Genomic DNA, 18871 nt, shown 5'->3' with positions numbered 1-18871 from the left:
CTGCGATTAAAATACCAAAACCTAATGGGTTGTTCACCTTGTTAAGTCCAGACAATCTACTGGGTCTAAAGGCAAGCTATCAAATAATTCTGCTAACAAACCAACAAAATGAACAGCTGATGCCTATATCGAATACGATCTATATCGAACGTGTGATACATGAAAACAGATCAGCAGTCATAGTACGCAGCTGTTTTAAATTCAAATAAATGAACAAGTCACAAGTTGTGCAGCCAGAAAAAAAAAAAAATCTTAGTATCTAACAAAATAGCTAAAATATTTTGAGTAAATCACATGTGCAACATATGGGTTGAGTAGTTTTTTTTACTATTTGAATATCTTTTGATATTGTTGACCTGAACCTGGATAAGTGGCAGAAAATGAATGAATGATATCCACAAAAAACAAAAATAAGACACCCCCCCCCAAAACAAACAAAAAACAACAGCACATCAATATCAGACTAAATTCAGTTCTCCTTGTAGATAAATTCAAACTGGCTTAATGTGAAATGTTGCAGGAAGATGGATTATTATTAATATTTTATGTCTTCTCAGTATTAATATCAAACCAACAGAGTTATTATGACGCCATCGTCCTGTCCTTGCCACAACATCTCCCCTTCAAAATCCACCTTCCCGTGTTTCCTCGCTCTCATTAAAATCCCCACCACCTTATCGGAGATTCGCACATATCTGTCGAACAGCTGACCGAACGTAACCCGGGTCTTTCCGTCTGGGTCCGGATCGACCATGGTCCTGATCACGTAGCACATGTCGTCCATCTCTCGGTGGATGTGCTTCTCTGCCCTTTTGGCCCTTTCTGCAGTTTTGCTGCCCTCCTTGGGGCGCCCGTAGCCCTCTTGGCCTTTTTGGATGCGGAATGACATGGAGTAATCATAGTCGAAGTATTCGCTGAAGGGGTTTAGTTTCTGGTTGTCGCTGTGCTCTGAGGCCCAGTTCTGCCAGCGGCTCTTCAGGTTTCCCACAGCACTGTATTTCTTGGAGAAGGCATTAATCTTGTTGGCATCTTCAGCTTCCTTTTTGAATCTGTGAAGGGTGACATCACATTTACTGGAAATCATGACTTTTTACTAGTTATGCAAGGTGCACGCAACGTAACTTTTTTATAGCATGCATATGGATTGTTGTCTGAGTACACATCCAAAATAATTAAATAATAATAATAATAATACAATATTGTCATAAGTGCATGTTTCTTCTACACAGTTTTTCCTCTGAATTTTGACTTCAGGTGCAATTTAATATCTCACATCTTGCATTTACAGGAGGATATATATATATATATATATATGCATACATACATACATACATACACACACACACACACACACACACACGGTTCTAGCTAGAACCATTTTAGTGCTGTATAAATTACATGATCGTGGCTCACGGCCAAGGTTGTTGGAGCCCCCAGTGGGGATCAAGGGGGCAAAGCCCCCTGAAGCTATAGGGTTTTATACCTCATAAAGGTTATTGACAAGCCCTATTTTAACCATGCATGCACTGAAAGCAAGAATAATAGACAAAAGAATATGACATTTATTTTGTAATATTTGTGAAACCAAAGTTCTTTTTAAAATGTTTCTGTCAAAGTCTAAGTGAAAAAGTTAAAAACACATTAATATTTGTTGGGCATATAGCATTGTTCTTTTATCCAATGAAGCAGGCATGACAGGTTTTTTTTCCAACATATTTGAGTGGGATAGATTACTTAAAAAACATACACAACAACAATAAAAAACACACACCAACAACATCCATCCATTTTCTTCCGCTTTATCAAGAGTCGGGTCGCGGGGGCAGCAGCTCAAGCAAAGCCGCCCAGACCTCCCGATCCACACACACCTCCTCCAGCTCCTCCGGGGGAACCCCAAGGCGTTCCCAAGCCAGCCGAGAGACGTAGTCCCTCCAGCGTGTCCTGGGTCTTCCCCGGGGCCTCCTCCCAGTGGGATCAATCAATCAATCAATCAACTTTTTTCTTATATAGCGCCAAATCACAACAAACAGTTGCCCCAAGGTGCTCCATATTGCAAGGCAAGGCCATACAATAACCATGAAAAACCCCAACGGTCAAAACGACCCCCTATGAGCAAGCACTTGGCCACAGTGGGAAGGAAAAACTCCCTTTTAACAGGAAGAAACCTCCAGCAGAACCAGGCTCAGGGAGGGGCAGTCTTCTGCTGAGACTGGTTGGGGCTGAGGGAAAGAACCAGGAAAAAGACATGCCGAGAAGGGGGGCAGAGATCGATCACTAATGATTAAATGCAGAGTGATGCATACGGAGCAAAAAAAGAAAGAAACAGTGCATCATGGGAACCCCCCCACAGTCTACGTCTAAAGCAACATAACCAAGGGATGGTCCAGGGTCACCCGATCCAGCCCTAACTATAAGCCTTAGCGAAAAGGAAAGTTTTAAGCCTAATCTTAAAAGTAGAGAGGGTATCTGTCTCCCTGATCTGAATTGGGAGCTGGTTCCACAGGAGAGGAGCCTGAAAGCTGAAGGCTCTGCCTCCCATTCTACTCTTACAAACCCTAGGAACTACAAGTAAGCCCGCAGTCTGAGAGCGAAGCGCTCTAATGGGGTAATATGGTACTACGAGGTCCATAAGATAAGATGGGACCTGATTATTCAAAACCTTATAAGTAAGAAGAAGAATTTAAATTCTATTCTAGAATTAACAGGAAGCCAATGAAGAGAGGCCAACACGGGTGAGATATGCTCTCTCCTGCTAGTCCCCGTCAGTACTCTAGCTGCAGCATTCTGAACCAACTGAAGGCTTTTTAGGGAACTTTTAGGACAACCTGATAATAATGAATTACAATAGTCCAGCCTAGAGGAAATAAATGCATGAATTAGTTTTTCAGCATCACTCTGAGACAAGACCTTTCTGATTTTAGAGATATTGCGTAAATGAAAAAAGGCAGTCCTACATATTTGTTTAATATGCGCTTTGAATGACATATCCTGATCAAAAATAACTCCAAGATTTCTCACAGTATTACCAGAGATCAGGGAAATGCCATCCAGAGTAACGATCTGGTTAGACACCATGCTTCTAAGATTTGTGGGGCCAAGTACAATAACTTCAGTTTTATCTGAGTTTAAAAGCAGGAAATTAGAGGTCATCCATGTCTTTATGTCTGTAAGACAATCCTGCAGTTTAGCTAATTGGTGTGTATCCTCTGGCTTCATGGATAGATAAAGCTGGGTATCATCTGCGTAACAATGAAAATTTAAGCAATACCGTCTAATAATACTGCCCAAGGGAAGCATGTATAAAGTGAATAAAATTGGTCCTAGCACAGAACCTTGTGGAACTCCATAATTAACTTTAGTCTGTGAAGAAGATTCCCCATTTACATGAACAAACTGTAATCTATTAGACAAATATGATTCAAACCACCGCAGCGCAGTGCCTTTAATACCTATGACATGCTCTAATCTCTGTAATAAAATTTTATGGTCAACAGTATCAAAAGCAGCACTGAGGTCCAACAGAACAAGCACAGAGATAAGTCCACTGTCCGAAGCCATAAGAAGATCATTTGTAACCTTCACTAATGCTGTTTCTGTACTATGATGAATTCTAAAACCTGACTGAAACTCTTCAAATAGACCATTCCTCTGCAGGTGATCAGTTAGCTGTTTTACAACTACCCTCTCAAGAATCTTTGAGAGAAAAGGAAGGTTGGAGATTGGCCTATAATTAGCTAAGATAGCTGGGTCAAGTGATGGCTTTTTAAGTAATGGTTTAATTACTGCCACCTTAAAGGCCTGTGGTACATAACCAACTAACAAAGATAGATTGATCATATTTAAGATTGAAGCATTAAATAATGGTAGGATTTCCTTGAGCAGCCTGGCAGGAATGGGGTCTAATAAGCATGTTGATGGTTTGGATGAAGTAACTAATGAAAATAACTCAGACAGAACAATCGGAGAGAAAGAGTCTAACCAAATACCGGCATCACTGAAAGCAGCCAAAGATAACGATACATCTTTGGGATGGTTATGAGTAATTCTTTCTCTAATAGTCAAAATTTTGTTAGCAAAGAAAGTCATGAAGTCATCACTAGTTAAAGTTAATGGAATACTCAGCTCAATAGAGCTCTGACTCTTTGTCAGCCTGGCTACAGTGCTGAAAAGAAACCTGGGGTTGTTCTTATTTTCTTCAATTAGTGATGAGTAGAAAGATGTCCTAGCTTCACGGAGGGCTTTCTTATAGAGCAACAAACTCTTTTTCCAGGCTAAGTGAAGATCTTCTAAATTAGTGAGACGCCATTTCCTCTCCAACTTACGGGTTATCTGCTTTAAGCTACGAGTTTGTGAGTTATACCACGGAGTCAGACACTTCTGATTTAAAGCTCTCTTTTTCAGAGGAGCTACAGCATCCAAAGTTGTCTTCAATGAGGATGTAAAACTATTGACGAGATACTCTAACTCCCTTACAGAGTTTAGGTAGCTACTCTGCTCTGTGGTGGTATATGACATTAGAGAACATAAAGAAGGAATCATATCCTTAAACCTAGTTACAGCGCTTTCTGAAAGACTTCTAGTGTAATGAAACTTATTCCCCACTGCAGGGTAGTCCATCAGGGTAAATGTAAATGTTATTAAAAAATGATCAGACAGAAGGGAGTTTTCAGGGAATACTGTTAAGTCTTCTATTTCCATACCATAAGTCAGAACAAGATCTAAAATATGATTAAAGTGGTGGGCGGACTCATTTACTTTTTGAGCAAAGCCGATAGAGTCTAATAATAGATTAAATGCAGTGTTGAGGCTGTCATTCTCAGCATCTGTGTGGATGTTAAAATCGCCCACTATAATTATCTTATCTGAGCTAAGCACTAAGTCAGACAAAAGGTCTGAAAATTCACAGAGAAACTCACAGTAACGACCAGGTGGACGATAGATAATAACAAATAAAACTGGTTTTTGGGACTTCCAATTTGGATGGACAAGACTAAGAGACAAGCTTTCAAATGAATTAAAGCTCTGTCTAGGTTTTTGATTAATTAATAAGCTGGAATGGAAGATTGCTGCTAATCCTCCGCCCCGGCCCGTGCTACGAGCATTCTGACAGTTAGTGTGACTCGGGGGTGTTGACTCATTTAAACTAACATATTCATCCTGCTGTAACCAAGTTTCTGTTAGGCAGAATAAATCAATACGTTGATCAATTATTATATCATTTACCAACAGGGACTTAGAAGAAAGAGACCTAATGTTTAATAGACCACATTTAACTGTTTTAGTCTGTGGTGCAATTGAAGGTGCTATATTATTTTTTCTTTTTGAATTTTTATGCTTAAATTGATTTTTGCTAGTTATTGGTGGTCTGGGAGCAGGCACCGTCTCTATGGGGATGGGGTAATAAGGGGATGGCAGGGGGAGAGAAGCTGCAGAGAGGTGTATAAGACCACAGCTCTGCCTCCTGGTCCCAACGCTAGACAGTCACAGTTTGGAGGATCCAAAAAATTGGCCAGATTTCTAGAAATGAGAGCTGCTCCCTCTAAAGTGGGATGGATGCCGTCTCTCCTAACAAGACCAGGTTTTCCCCAGAAGCTTTGCCAATTATCTATGAAGCCCACCTCATTTTTTGGACACCACTCAGACAGCCAGCAATTCAAGGAGAACATGCGGCTAAACATGTCACTCCCGGTCTGATTGGGGAGGGGCCCAGAGAAAACAACAGAGTCCGACATTGTTTTTGCAAAGTTACACACCGATTTAATGTTAATTTTAGTGACCTCCGATTGGCGTAACCGAGTGTCATTACTGCCGACGTGAATTACAATCTTACCAAATTTACGCTTAGCCTTAGCCAGCAATTTCAAATGTCCTTCGATGTCGCCTGCTCTGGCCCCCGAAAGACAATTGACAATGGTTGCTGGTGTCGCTAACTTCACATTTCTCAAAACAGAGTCGCCAATAACCAGAGTTTGATCCTCGGCGGGTGTGTCGTCGAGTGGGGAAAAACGGTTAGAGATGTGAACGGGTTGACGGTGTACACGGGGCTTCTGTTTAGGGCTACGCTTCCTCCTCACAGTCACCCAGTCAGCCTGCTTTCCCGACTGCACGGGATCTGCCAGGGGGGAACTAACGGCGGCTAAGCTACCTTGGTCCGCACCGACTACAGGGGCCTGGCTAGCTGTAGAATTTTCCACGGTGCGGAGCCGAGCCTCCACTTCGCCCAGCCTGGCCTCCAAAGCTACGAATAAGCTGCACTTATTACAAGTACCGTTACTGCTAAAGGAGGCCGAGGAATAACTAAACATTTCACACCCAGAGCAGAAAAGTGCGGGAGAGACAGGAGAAGCCGCCATGCTAATCGGCTAAGAGCTAGTAGCTACGCTAAGCTAGCGGATTCCCCAAAACACACAAAGTGAATAATGTGCAAATAATCCAGAGGTGATTCAGCAGAAGGAGTGCCCCAATCAAGGCACCAAACAGGCCATGAAGCAGCACAGGCAACGCACGACAACGGTGCTAAAATAAAATAAAAATAAAAAAAAAATAAAAACGAAAGCTTTAGCAAGCTAGTTAGCCTGCCAACGCTAATGAAAGTTAGCTGATAAAAGTGCTCCGTCGCGATGTTTCGACCGTTAGAGGTCTTCCTTAGGCGTTGGAGCACAGTAAAAAGTTAAAAAAAAAATTAAAAAGTAAAAAAGTAAAAAAGTCTTGAAAAAGACTGTTAGTTCAAGTCCAAAGCAGCAGGTAGCAGTCTCTGTGTAAACAGTCCCAACACTGTCTAAGATGTGCCCGGAACACCTCTCCAGCGAGGCGTCCAGGGGGCATCCAGAAAAGATGCCCGAGCCACCTCAACTGACTCCTTTCAATGTGGAGGAGCAGCGGCTCGACTCCGAGCTCCTCCCGAGTGACCGAGCTCCTCACCCTATCTCTAAGGGAGCTCCCAGCCACCCTGCGGAGGAAACTCATCTCGGCCGCTTGTACTCGCGATCTCGTTCTTTCGGTCATGAGCCAAATCCCATGACCATAGGTGAGGATCGGAATGTAGATCGATCGGTAAATCGAGAGCTTTGCCCCCCTACTCAGCTCTCTCTTCACCACGACGGTCCGATACAGCGACCGCATCACTGCAGATGCTGCACCAATCCGTCTATCGATCTCACGCTCCATCCGTCCCTCACTCGTGAACAAGACCCCGAGATACTTAAACTCCTCCACTTGAGGCAAGGACACTCCACCGACCTGAAGAGGGCAAAGCACCTTTTTCCGGTCGAGAACCATGGCCTCGGATTTGGAGGTGCTGATTTTCATCCCGGACGCCTCACACTCGGCTGCAAACCGCCCCAGTGCACGCTGAAGGTCCTGATTTGACGAAGCCAACAGAACCACATTGTCTGCAAACAGCAGAGACGAGATTCTGTGGTTCCCAAACCAGACCCCCTCTACACCCTGGCTACGCCTAGAAATTCTGTCCATAAAAATAACGAACAGAACCGGTGACAAAGGGCAGCCCTGGCAGAGGCCAACGTGCACTGGAAACAGGTTTGACTTACTACCGGCAATGCGAACCAAGCTCCTGCTGCAGTCGTACAGGGACCGGATAGCCCTTAGCAAAGGACCCCGGACCCCGTACTCCCGGAGCACTCCCCACAGGGTGCCCCGAGGGACACGGTCGAATGCCTTCTCCAGATCCACAAAACACATGTGGACTGGTTGGGCAAACTCCCATGAACCCTCGAGCACCCGATGGAGCGTGTAGAGCTGGTCCAGTGTGCCGCGACCAGGATGAAAACCACACTGCTCCTCCTGAATCCGAGGTTCGACCATCGGTCGAATTCTCCTCTCCAGTACTCTGGAATAGACCTTACCGGGGAGGCTGAGGAGTGTGATCCCCTATAGTTGGAACACACCCTCTGGTCCCCCTTCTTAAACAGAGGGACCACCACCCCGGTCTGCCAATCCAGAGGCACTGTCCCCAATTGCCACGCGATGTTGCAGAGGCATGTCAGCCAAGACAGCCCCACAACATCCAGAGACTTAAGGTACTCAGGACGGATTTCACCCACCCCAGGAACCTTGCCACTGAGGAGCTTTCTTACCACCTTGGTGACTTCGGCCTGGGTAATGGATGAGTCCGCCTCCGAGTCCCCAGTCTCTGCTTCCTCTTCGGAAGACGTGACGATGGGATTGAGGAGATCCTCGAAGTACTCCTTCCACCGCCCCACAACATCCCCAGTCAGGGTCAACAGCTCCCCACCAGCACCATAAACAGTGCTGGTGGAGAGCTGCTTCTGCCTCCTGAGACGTCGGACGGTTTGCCAGAATCTCTTCGAGGCCGACCGATAGTCCTCCTCCATAGCCTCCCCGAACTCCTCCCAGACCCGAGTTTTTGCCTCTGCGACTGCACGGGCTGCGGCACGCTTGGCCTGCCGGTACCTGTCAGCTGCCTCTGGGGTCCCACCTACCAACAAAGATAAGTAGGACTCCTTCTTCAGCTTGATGGCATCCCTTACTTCCAGTGTCCACCACCGGGTTCGGGGATTGCCGCCGCGACAGGCACCAGAGACCTTGCGACCACAGCTACGAGCAGCCGCATCGACAGTGGAGGTGGAGAACATGGTCCACTCGGACTCCATGTCTCCAACCTCCCCCGGGATCTGGGAGAAGCTCTCCCGGAGGTGGGAGTTGAAGACCTCGCTGACAGAGGGTTCCGCCAGTCGTTCCCAGCAGACCCTCACGATACGTTTGGGCCTGCCAGGTCTTACTGGCTTCCTACCCTCCCAGTGGATCCAACTCACCACCAGGTGATGATCAGTCGACAGCTCTGCCCCTCTCTTCACTCGAGTGTCCGAGACACGTGGCCGAAGGTCAGATGATACAACTACAAAGTCGATCATCAACCTCCGGCTCAGGGTGTCCTGGTGCCACGTGCACTTATGGACACCCTTGTGCTCGAACATGGTGTTCGTGATGGACAAACTGTGACTAGCACAGAAGTCCAACAAGTGAACATCACTCGGGTTCAGATTGTGGAGGCCGTGCTTCCCAATCACCCCCCTCCAGGTCTCACTGTCGCCGCCCACGTGGGCGTGTACCCGGATGATCCTAGGAGCTATGTTGTCGGGGGCTTTGTGCTCCCTGTAGGGTCTCCCAAGGCAAAAAGGTCCTAGGTGACGGGTCAGACTAAGGGCAGTTCAGAACCTCCATGACCAGTAAAAGATCAAGGACCGTGACGTCGCCCGGTATGGCGGAGCCGGGGTCCCACCCTGGAGCTAGGCCTGGGGTTGGGGCTCGCGTGCGAGCGCCTGGTGGTTGGGCCTTAGCCCATGGGGCCCGGCCGGGCTCAGCCCGAAAGAGTGATGTGGGCCCGCCCTCCTGTGGGTTCACCGCCTGCAGAGGGGGCCATGGGGGTCGGGTGCAGAGAGGATTGGGTGGCGGTCGAGGGCGGGTGGCCCGGCGGCCCGGTCCATGCTCACAGCCCCTGGCTGTTGGGACGTGGAATGTCACCTCGCTAGGGGGGAAGGAGCCTGAGCTTGTGCGGGAGGTTGAGAGATACCAACTAGAGATAGTCGGGCTCACCTCCACGCACAGCTTGGACTCTGGTACCCAACTCCTGGAGAGGGGCTGGACACTTCATTTTTCTGGCGTCGCCCACGGGGAGAGGCGGAGAGCTGGGGTCACAACAACAACAGTAATAACAATAGTAACAGTAGCTGTCTTTTTTGATGCAGCTTTAAGGCACCTTGACACTTGTACACATTTAATCCCCGCCCTGCTGCACAATTGTTCGTGCCATTACAACCCGCTGTGTCCGCTGGACGCTGCATTATATGAAATATTATTTTGTAGCAAATTAATCATTTGCTCTCAGAACTTGGCTGATGAAACCACTTCTAATTGCTTCCAGAATCAGAGGAATTTTCTACAGCTGCAGATTTTCTCGTGTGCTTCATGACATGTATGTATTTGGAATCGTCTCAAAAGGTAATTTGTAATATTTATATTTAATAGCTTGGTAAAACAGTTGAATTTTCATTCCTTCTTATGAGTATCTGTAAAATTCTGTTTATGATAGATTTAACATCTTGTCATAATCGTTCAGATGAACTGCGCTGTGATGCAGTGACTCACAATGGCAGTGAGTGTTTTTGAATATATTGGTACGCATTAATTTTGTGAACTACATGTGACCATTGCACAGAGATTTTGAACATTTCAAAATTTTCTTTGCGCACTTGTATGCAGCCGTGCACAGTTTACAATGCGTTTACACTCTGCCATGGCAGATTGTGTACCAGTATGGGGATCAAATTTGTGCAAGTGTCATGGTGCCCTTCCTCGCGCCCTAACAGTTCTCTGGAATCCAGGATAGGAGGTGATAACTTTGTTGGTGAAGATGAAGTTTTCATTTCAGTCTCTGAATCAAATGGGTAATCGGCAGGCGTTATACTAACTGGTGCCATTACATCCATTACTTATGCACCCATCATCATGGATTTGACATTTTTACTTAATTTAAATCAAGTTAAAGAGATTTGCTTTTCATTTGAGTTTAAGGAGGATAATCTTAGAAATTTTAATATAGCAAAGCCTGAATAACATTACAAATTAAAATGTGTAAAAGCTCAAGCTCAATACTCAGGACCTCCCAAACTACTACAAAAATTACAACTTAACCCTGATTTATGCTTCTACAGCTCTAAGTCCATGGCCACACACTCATGTCAACGTGTGCGTATCTATGGAATCTGTGGGTGTCGCAGTGCAATTTACTGCCGGAACAGTAGGGGGTGTGACATGAAGAGCAAGGCAGGGTCTTTCTTTCTGCATGCACCTACTGCTCCTGATCGTTTTTTGTTTTTTTTCATTTTTTCTGGACTTATTTGTCCCTCAACAACCACCACTTCTTTATACAGTCACTGACCTTCAAACCACTTACGTGCAATTTCCCTTCATGAGTATCTTTGTAGTTTTTTTTACTCCGTGTTGTAAATTTGGTTGTATTTGTGGGCTTTTCTGTCAGATGTTCTTCTATTTGATTCATGATCAAAATGTTATCCACGTGCGCACTGCAAAAAGGTAAATATGATGGGAGAGGAAGGAGTGAAATCAGAAAAGTGACCAATCATTTCATCAATTTTTGGGAGGCGAGTGTCAGGCTACGGAGAGGGTTCAGCGTCACTGTGGAGACAGAAGCATAAATCTGGCTTTACACCCCGGAAAATACAGTAATTTATATCAACTACATTTCAACACAAAGCAAATTTTGGCTCTAATATTACCTATAATTGCCAAAGCCATCTGAGAAGATATGAATATCCCATGGAGCAGTATGTGAAGTTTGCACAGGTGGCTTGTGAGAACTTTTGTTTGCATGGGAAAGAAAATAAGTCTTCTGATGGAAATCACACCCAGAGGCTCAAAGAAGAAACTCGGGCCAATCAAGATGACTCACTTGTATGGAGTGCATCATAATTACAGAAGCATTGTCTCTGTTGTGTGGGCCGCCAGAAGAGGAGGTACTGCTGGCCCACCACCAGAGGGCGCCCTGCCTGAAGTGCGGGCTTCAGGCACGAGAGGGCGCTGCCACCATGGACACAGCCGGGAGTGACAGCTGTCACTCATTATTTCCTGACAGCTGTCACTCATTCTTCATCATCTCACTCCATAAAACCCAGACGTCATCTCCACCTCATCGCCGAGATATCGTACTTCTATGGAGGTAACTTTCTCTGCCTGTATTGATTGATTGTGTTGCAGCTGTCTAACCAGAGGACCGGCGTGGGTCGCGACTGTTTCGTCCTACTTCCCGTCAGATAAGTGGTTACACAGACGCTGCACGAGTGTGTATTAGAGGTGGAGGTGGCATTCCCACCGTTGTTGTTACTGGGTGTACACACACCCACACTTGACTGTCTTTGCTCTTCGCCAGCAGTACCAGATCCGACAGTCGGGGACGGTGATCACCTGGGAATTCGGGACTTGGCGGCTCCAGTATTCACCAGGTTCGGTGGCGGCGGAAATCGTGTGGTTCCGGCTCTTCTCAGGACAGACGTCTTCTATCCTCGAGCCTGCCCACACGTCACCTTTGTGGATTGACTGTTATCAGATTCTGAGATTGTTTGTATATTCGTTGTGCACCTTCACAACATTAAATTGTTACTTTTTGGCTCATCTATTGACCGTTCATTTGCGCCACCTGTTGTGGGTCCGTGTCACTACACTTTCACAACAGTCTCCTCTTCATTTAAGGGTTCTTGTTTACTTAAATTTGCACTTCGTTGTGTCAGTTGTGCTGTTAGTAATGTTTCTACCAACTGTAGTATTTTTGCAATGTAGAGCTGCTGAAGAGGCTCAAACAGCAGCATTGACACACACACACACACACACACACACACACACACACACACACACACACACACACACACACACACACACACACATACACAGTTTGATAACCTCTTCAAAACCTGTCACGACCACCAATGCCACAAAAATGAAAGAAAGACACCAATAATACTCACATTGGAGGTCTTTTGATCTTCAGTGTAGACTCTTCACTGTCTACTTCTGTCAGCGAGATTGCTCTGTACGTTTGACCCTCTGTATCTGCTCTGTCCTTCTCTGCCTCTGGATGTCCACTTTTCTTTCTGTTAACACCACTGGTGAGTCCATCTGCTGGTCCTCCCTCTTCTAGTCCAAGTTTTTGCTCATTTTCCACTTGCTTCCAGCTTTTTCTTAGTGATGAAACCACGTTGGAGCACTTTCTCCGCAGTGTGGGTGAGCTTTTCTTCTTCAGTATCCGGTCGATCTCCTCACCCGATGGCAATGGCTCCTTGGTGATCCGTTCGGTTAGAAGTCCAATACCGGTGCTTTTCTCTTGAGCCACACTGGCCACAGTCTTCACCACCTGCTTTGTCTTGATAGGACACACAACCACAGGCCCGGCGGAGCTCTTGGCCTCTTTCCCGGCTGCATCTTGGGTCTCCTTATGAAGATCGGGTTTTTGAGTCTTTCCAGAAACAGGAACATGAGCTACAGAGGCCTCTGCAGGCTGGTTCTGAGTGGGAACATGTGCTCTGGCTGCTTTGGGGTCCCATGTCTTTCTTGGTTCCTCTTTAGGTCCTTCCAGAGAATATGGACTCCAGCCGCTGGGTTCGCTGGCCTGTTTCTTCTCGTTATCTTTCGCCCACTGCTGCCAGCCTTGTGCCAGGTTGCTAACCATGCTAGAGGCACGGAGCTTCTTCATGTTTTTGTTGTAAGCTGGCTTCCTTTGTGAGGCTTGACCTTTCTGGGTACCCAACATAATTAAACTGTTAAATTCAAATAATCACATGGTATTTCTGAAATGTCAGAACTCCGGCGACAAATTCATCTCCTCCATCCAGTGATTGAAGCTTCGTGTCCCCATTCGCTGCTTAACACCCTCACTCTCACAGCTACTGCTCTAAAATGATGAGCACAACCTCGAGCATGGCCACGGAAAGTATTTGAGCCATCCAAAGCCAACGGCCTGATCGTCTTTCCCTGACACTTGTCACCCCGATGGACTCGTGTTTCATCACAGATTGTGCTCCTCAGAGGTAAACAGGGCAGTAGAGCAAGAGAAGCATAGCAGAGTCAGCACATGCATAGAAAGATCAAGACTCTTCATTTAATGCCCACTCAGTGTTACTAACATTACAGTCTCCAGACATAAATAGATGCATTAAGGCAAAATACAAGTACATTTCTTGGTACTGATATGTGCTGCTCCTGGTAAGCAAGTGCAGTTTTTTGGACAATATAAAATTGAATTGCTACATCTTGGGAGTGAGGTATATGTGGTATACGTACGTGTGGAAAGACATTAAGGAAATCCATCCATCCATTATTTAAATCTACTTATTTCGCTTAAGTCCCATGGCTGTGGGTGGCTGGAGCCTATTCAGTAGCAATGGTAGGTGGTGGTCTAGTGGTTACGCAGTAGGCTTGAGACCAGAGGATCCTCAGTTCAAACCTCTGTCAAGCAAAGAATCATTAATGGCCCTAAGGCACAGTCCTTAACCTGTGAGTTGCTCCTGGTGTCTAGCGAGTGCCTTGCATTACCATTTTAGTCAGTGGGTGAGAGGAGGGGTACACCTTGGACAAACTGCCAGTCAATTGAAGGTGGTACACAGGCCAATATACAACTATTGCCAATTTGAAGTTTCCAGATCACCTAAACGGCATGTCTTTGGAAGTGGGAGGAACCTGGAGAACCCAGACGCAACCCATGGAAACATGCAAACTCTCCACAGAAAGGACCAAGTCAGGAAGGAACCAGTGACCTTTTCACCGCAAGGCAACAGTACTAACCACTAATCCATGCTGCAATCAATGCTGAGCTGTTACAAAAAAAAACAAAAAAAAAAAAAAACACCGCTGATGAAACCAACAGTTGGAAAAGATTTTGTGCTTTATTATTTTTCATTATTATCATGATAGGAGAATGTGTTTTCTTTTAATTGATATCATGTATGCTGAATATATACTGTGCAAACTTTACATCTAAGTGTAACCACTTAATGCTGAAGGTTTCTCATGTGAAAACACAAAAGACCACTCACCTCAGGGAATAAGAGAAGGCCACGCTCCCCAGTTTCAGAAAAGTACGTTTGTCTTGGCCAACCTTAGGTTAGATAAGCCTGGCAGCTGTATTGAAGACATGGGGAGGGTTATGACTATCGAAATTGTTGCTAGGAAACCCCCCCCACACACACACACACACCCATGTGATCCAGGCTGGATATATTCCAACATTTGGCTAATGTCCTTCATTGATGGCACTCCTGCAGTAATAAAGACTTCAAATTGAAGCAAGATGCCTGTCTTCCTCTGCCGTGAGTCAGGCCAGTTATTGTTGTTATTATTATTATTTTTCTGACACCAACAATCAGCAGTGATTCTAACCATTAGCAGTGGATACAATTTTCTTTATTATTACAACCTATCTATAATATGGAGTTGCATCAGGTGGGACATCTGGCAACTCACCTCAGAGTGAAACATGGGAGAAGCTGAAGGGACATATCCATAGGTAAATGAGTCATGTCTATGTAACAGTGTCTGGTATGAATATCAGTACACTCTAAACTCGGAAATCTTGCAAATGAAGGAAAACATTTATCACTAATTGTGGGATGAGTTAAAAAATACGTTTGAAAGAACTAATTTGTATGAACATACAACGTGCAGATTGCAGCATTGTCAGATACAGTTGGTGATTTCCACCTCAGTAAGCTGTTAAAAACCCACCAACAGACACTTATTTCCATCTCCCTAAGTAGCTGTTCATTGGATACTAAATAATTCCAGTGGTACCTAAAGATCTTCCTCAGAGACCTAAACACATCCAGTCATTTCCTTACTGTAAGTCACTGGTTTGTGTCAAAGTCTCACAACCATACAATAAAACAAGAAGCACCCCCACTGATCAAGTGCTATGAACCAGTAAGTTCCTGGTTCCACAGCCTATTTAAGTAGAATTCAACACGAGACATAACAGGATTGGACCCAGACTGGGAGAACGGTTTACACAGATCTTCCAAAGGCTCCATCACAGACACATGAGAAATGTTATTCTGAAAGTAGAAGTAGTGACAATAAAACCTACAAAATCTATTTTACAAGTTTAAAATACTTAAGTTATAAAGAACAAGGAAACCAAAACAAAGACATTCCTGCTGTTGCATCAGAGGCTATAAAAGAAAAAGGAGATGCAATTTTCTGCTTCACACCATTTGGATGGTTTTTTTTTTTTTTTTTTGTTGTTGTTTTTGAGGCATTGGTTTTTGCAGCCAGTACACTGTGTGTATAGTTGTTTAGCTACAACATTTGGCTTTGCCATTAAAGCAGATAGTCACCACACACAGTCTATTCTGCTTGAGGTTTCTTCCTGTATTACCACTGTTGCCTCTGTGCTTGCTCATACGGCAACTTGTGAAGTGCCTTATGCTGTGATTTGGTGACCTGATCCTGAATTTCAGTTCAATTCATACTAAAAATTTCTTCAGCGACAGTTTTGCTGCCATTTCTTGAAAAGATTTTGCCTGTTTCCTGAACTCTAAAAGCACCCGTGTGCTGCAGTGTGGCCAAGACATATCACAGATACAAGGAGACATTTAATCTGAGGTGAGGAGACACCTTTTGGCCAGCTCAGAATGTGACACCTGCACAGACTGTCCTCGCAAAGCTGCTTCAGTCGCTGGCTGCTGAGGGAAGCACGTAGGCTGGCATGTGAAAATGAAGAAAGTCACTCTTTGGCAGAAGTGCTCCTTGCACTTTATGTAAATGGGCATGAAGTTCTAATTTTTGTGTGTGTACTGTGAAATTTGATGTCCATGTTTGCAGAGGGGGAGCCGTGTATAAATAGAACTCGGTGCACACAGACATGAAGCCACAGCTGTCTGGAGTCTGTCAGGGAGAGTGCAAGTGACTCATGGAAGATCAGCAGAACGTCCACATTATGGACAGCGCCTCCACATGGAAAAATATGCTCATTGCAGGCTTGGATTTTCCTTTGTGTCATTTTCATGTCACAACTTTCCCATTTTAAAAGGAAATGTTTTTATTCCTCTGATCATAAATGTTTTATTTAGAATAAGAAAACTAAAGACTTAATTTCAGTGTGTATAAACTGATACAGGATGACAGCCTCATACAGCCAAGTCCATAAGTATTTGGACAGTGATCTTTTTCCTTTTTTTGCTCCACACATGGAGCTGAAATTCACTGTTTCACAGTTGTGAATCTCGCGCCATCTCACGGTCTGTGACTCACGCGAATGTCGGTTACTGTTAAGGATTTTATATATATATATATATGTTATCACTGTTAAACATTTGTACCTTTTGTCTTCTTTCTGATGAGAACGGTGTTGTGCTGTTTGCACTTAAACCCGAGAATGTACGTGTTATTCAACCTTGTTGGAGCTGGATGTACTTATTATTATTATTACACAACTTGTTTTCGTAGCCGCTAATGACTGGGAGTAAAAGAACTGAAGGTTGAATTTTGACTGATTGTGATGTGATGCTTAGTGTTCCAGGCAGATGCAGAACAGCTGATAACTGCAACAGACGAACGAGATGTGCTGACCTCCGACGATAAGAGTAAAGAAAGAAACTGTTTTTCCTTACAGCTGCGCTTATTGACGTATGTGTTTATGTTACGGGAAGAAACTTGTCTCGCGTTGTCCCCCCCCCCCCCCCTTAGGACAAGTTTTATGATGTGATGAGGGATTCACTAATAAAAAGAGCGAAGCGCAGGCCAGACTTTAGTGTAGCTTTGGTGTACAGCCTGACTGCACTCCGCGCGTAAAATTTGACTTTCTGTCTCACTGGTGTTTCTTGACTCTGTTTGTCTTATCAAAGGTTTTAAGAATGTTTGGAGGAGAAAATACCCAATATTGACTGGGGGCTCGTCCGGGATCTGAACCCGGGACCTCTCGCACCCAAAGCGAGAATCATACCCCTAGACCCCTTGGCCAAGGTCCGATCGATTGATCGTGTCTGCAATTGTCGACCACCGTTGGCATCGTCTGGTTGACGAGATTTTCCCGAAGAAGACAGACAGGAAGTCGAGTCAGTGAGTAGAATTTCTTTGTAAATAGTATTGAGTGAGTGGTGATCAGATCACATAAACAGTTAAATTCCGCAAGCGATGATACAGAATCGTCTGTTACTGCAAAGCAGTTAAACTCTGTAAGGAGGGTGCGGACTCCTCTGTTTATATACGCGTACCGGTAGGGGATAAAAGTGATCACATAAAACAGTTAAACTCCGTAAGCGATGATACAGAATCGTCTGTTAATGAAACACAGTTAAACTCTGTAAGGAGGGCGGACTCCTCTACGGTTGCGAGGGACGCACGTAGTTAAATTCCGGAAGGAGGATACGGACTCCTCTGTTTTAATACGTAAAGGAAATCCCGGGTAGAAATACGTGCACTGTAAAAAAGCAGTTAAATCTGGCAGGGACGGCGGAGTCCCCTAATGCAGGACATTAGTTAAATTTCACAGGAGGGCGAGCTCCCCTGGCATAAGAATACGCGTACGATTATTAAAAGTGTTTCTATGTGTAAATAGTGTTTTGTGTAAGTGTAAATAACTGTGTGAAAGTGTAATACTTTGGACAACGTTAGTGACAACCGTGCGTGTGGAAGCAGAGGCAAGTGATTCCGCTTCCTACGGGGAGTTGAAAGGAATCAACCACACGACGGCAAATTAATTGTCACGTCCAAAGAAAGTGTGAAAACTTCAGATTTAGAACACCCTAGGTGTGCCCCCGTCTGAAGTCCAAATTATAACAAGGGATAATAAAAATGGGGGGTAAGACGTCTATAAATAAGGGAAATTTATCAACTGACGACTGGAAATTTATGGAAGCAAAAAATCCAAAAGCAACAAAGAAATTGGAGACCTGGATAAATAAACATGACTTTGACGGACGACTGAACCTGATCGGTATACAGAAGCTAAAGAAGGAGTTAGAACAGCAACATAAAGGTGATGAGAAAAAGATGCAGAAAGTAGGGGCAGATTTAGTGGCATTTTGGGAGGAGGAAGCAGAGAACAGACAGAAGGGAGCAGAGAAGCGACGATTAGAGAAAGCAAGGAAAAAGAAAGCTGTAGGTAAGGCAGAAGAAGATGTGATAATTCAGCACAGAGAACCAGAACAGCCTCAGCAACCACCGCCGGCTGGATCGTCGGTGACAACAACACCTTCATCTCCTCTATCAACTCAATCAATCAACTTTTTTCTTGTATAGCGCCAAATCACAACAAACAGTTGCCCCAAGGCGCTCCACATTGCAAGGCAAGGCCATACAATAATTATGAAACACAGTCTACGTC

The 18871-nt window shown here is 44.8% G+C and overlaps 1 protein-coding gene across 1 annotated transcript; it reads right to left on the bottom strand.

Moving 5' to 3' along the window:
• Positions 1-554: 554 nt before the first annotated feature.
• On the bottom strand, positions 555-13464 carry abrab (actin binding Rho activating protein b). The gene is made up of 2 exons (XM_034161356.1): positions 12522-13464; positions 555-1049 (listed from the first exon to the last, which is right to left on the bottom strand). The coding sequence occupies exons 1-2, from the start codon at positions 13301-13303 to the stop codon at positions 566-568; spliced, it is 1266 nt and encodes a 421-aa protein (XP_034017247.1). The 5' UTR covers positions 13304-13464; the 3' UTR covers positions 555-565.
• Between the last annotated feature and the right edge of the window lie 5407 nt (positions 13465-18871).

Source organism: Thalassophryne amazonica, chromosome 20, assembly GCF_902500255.1.
Source record: "Thalassophryne amazonica chromosome 20, fThaAma1.1, whole genome shotgun sequence".
Classification (NCBI taxonomy): domain Eukaryota; kingdom Metazoa; phylum Chordata; class Actinopteri; order Batrachoidiformes; family Batrachoididae; genus Thalassophryne; species Thalassophryne amazonica.
Note: the sequence above shows the minus strand (reverse complement) of the source record. Positions and strands in the feature narration are given on the sequence as shown.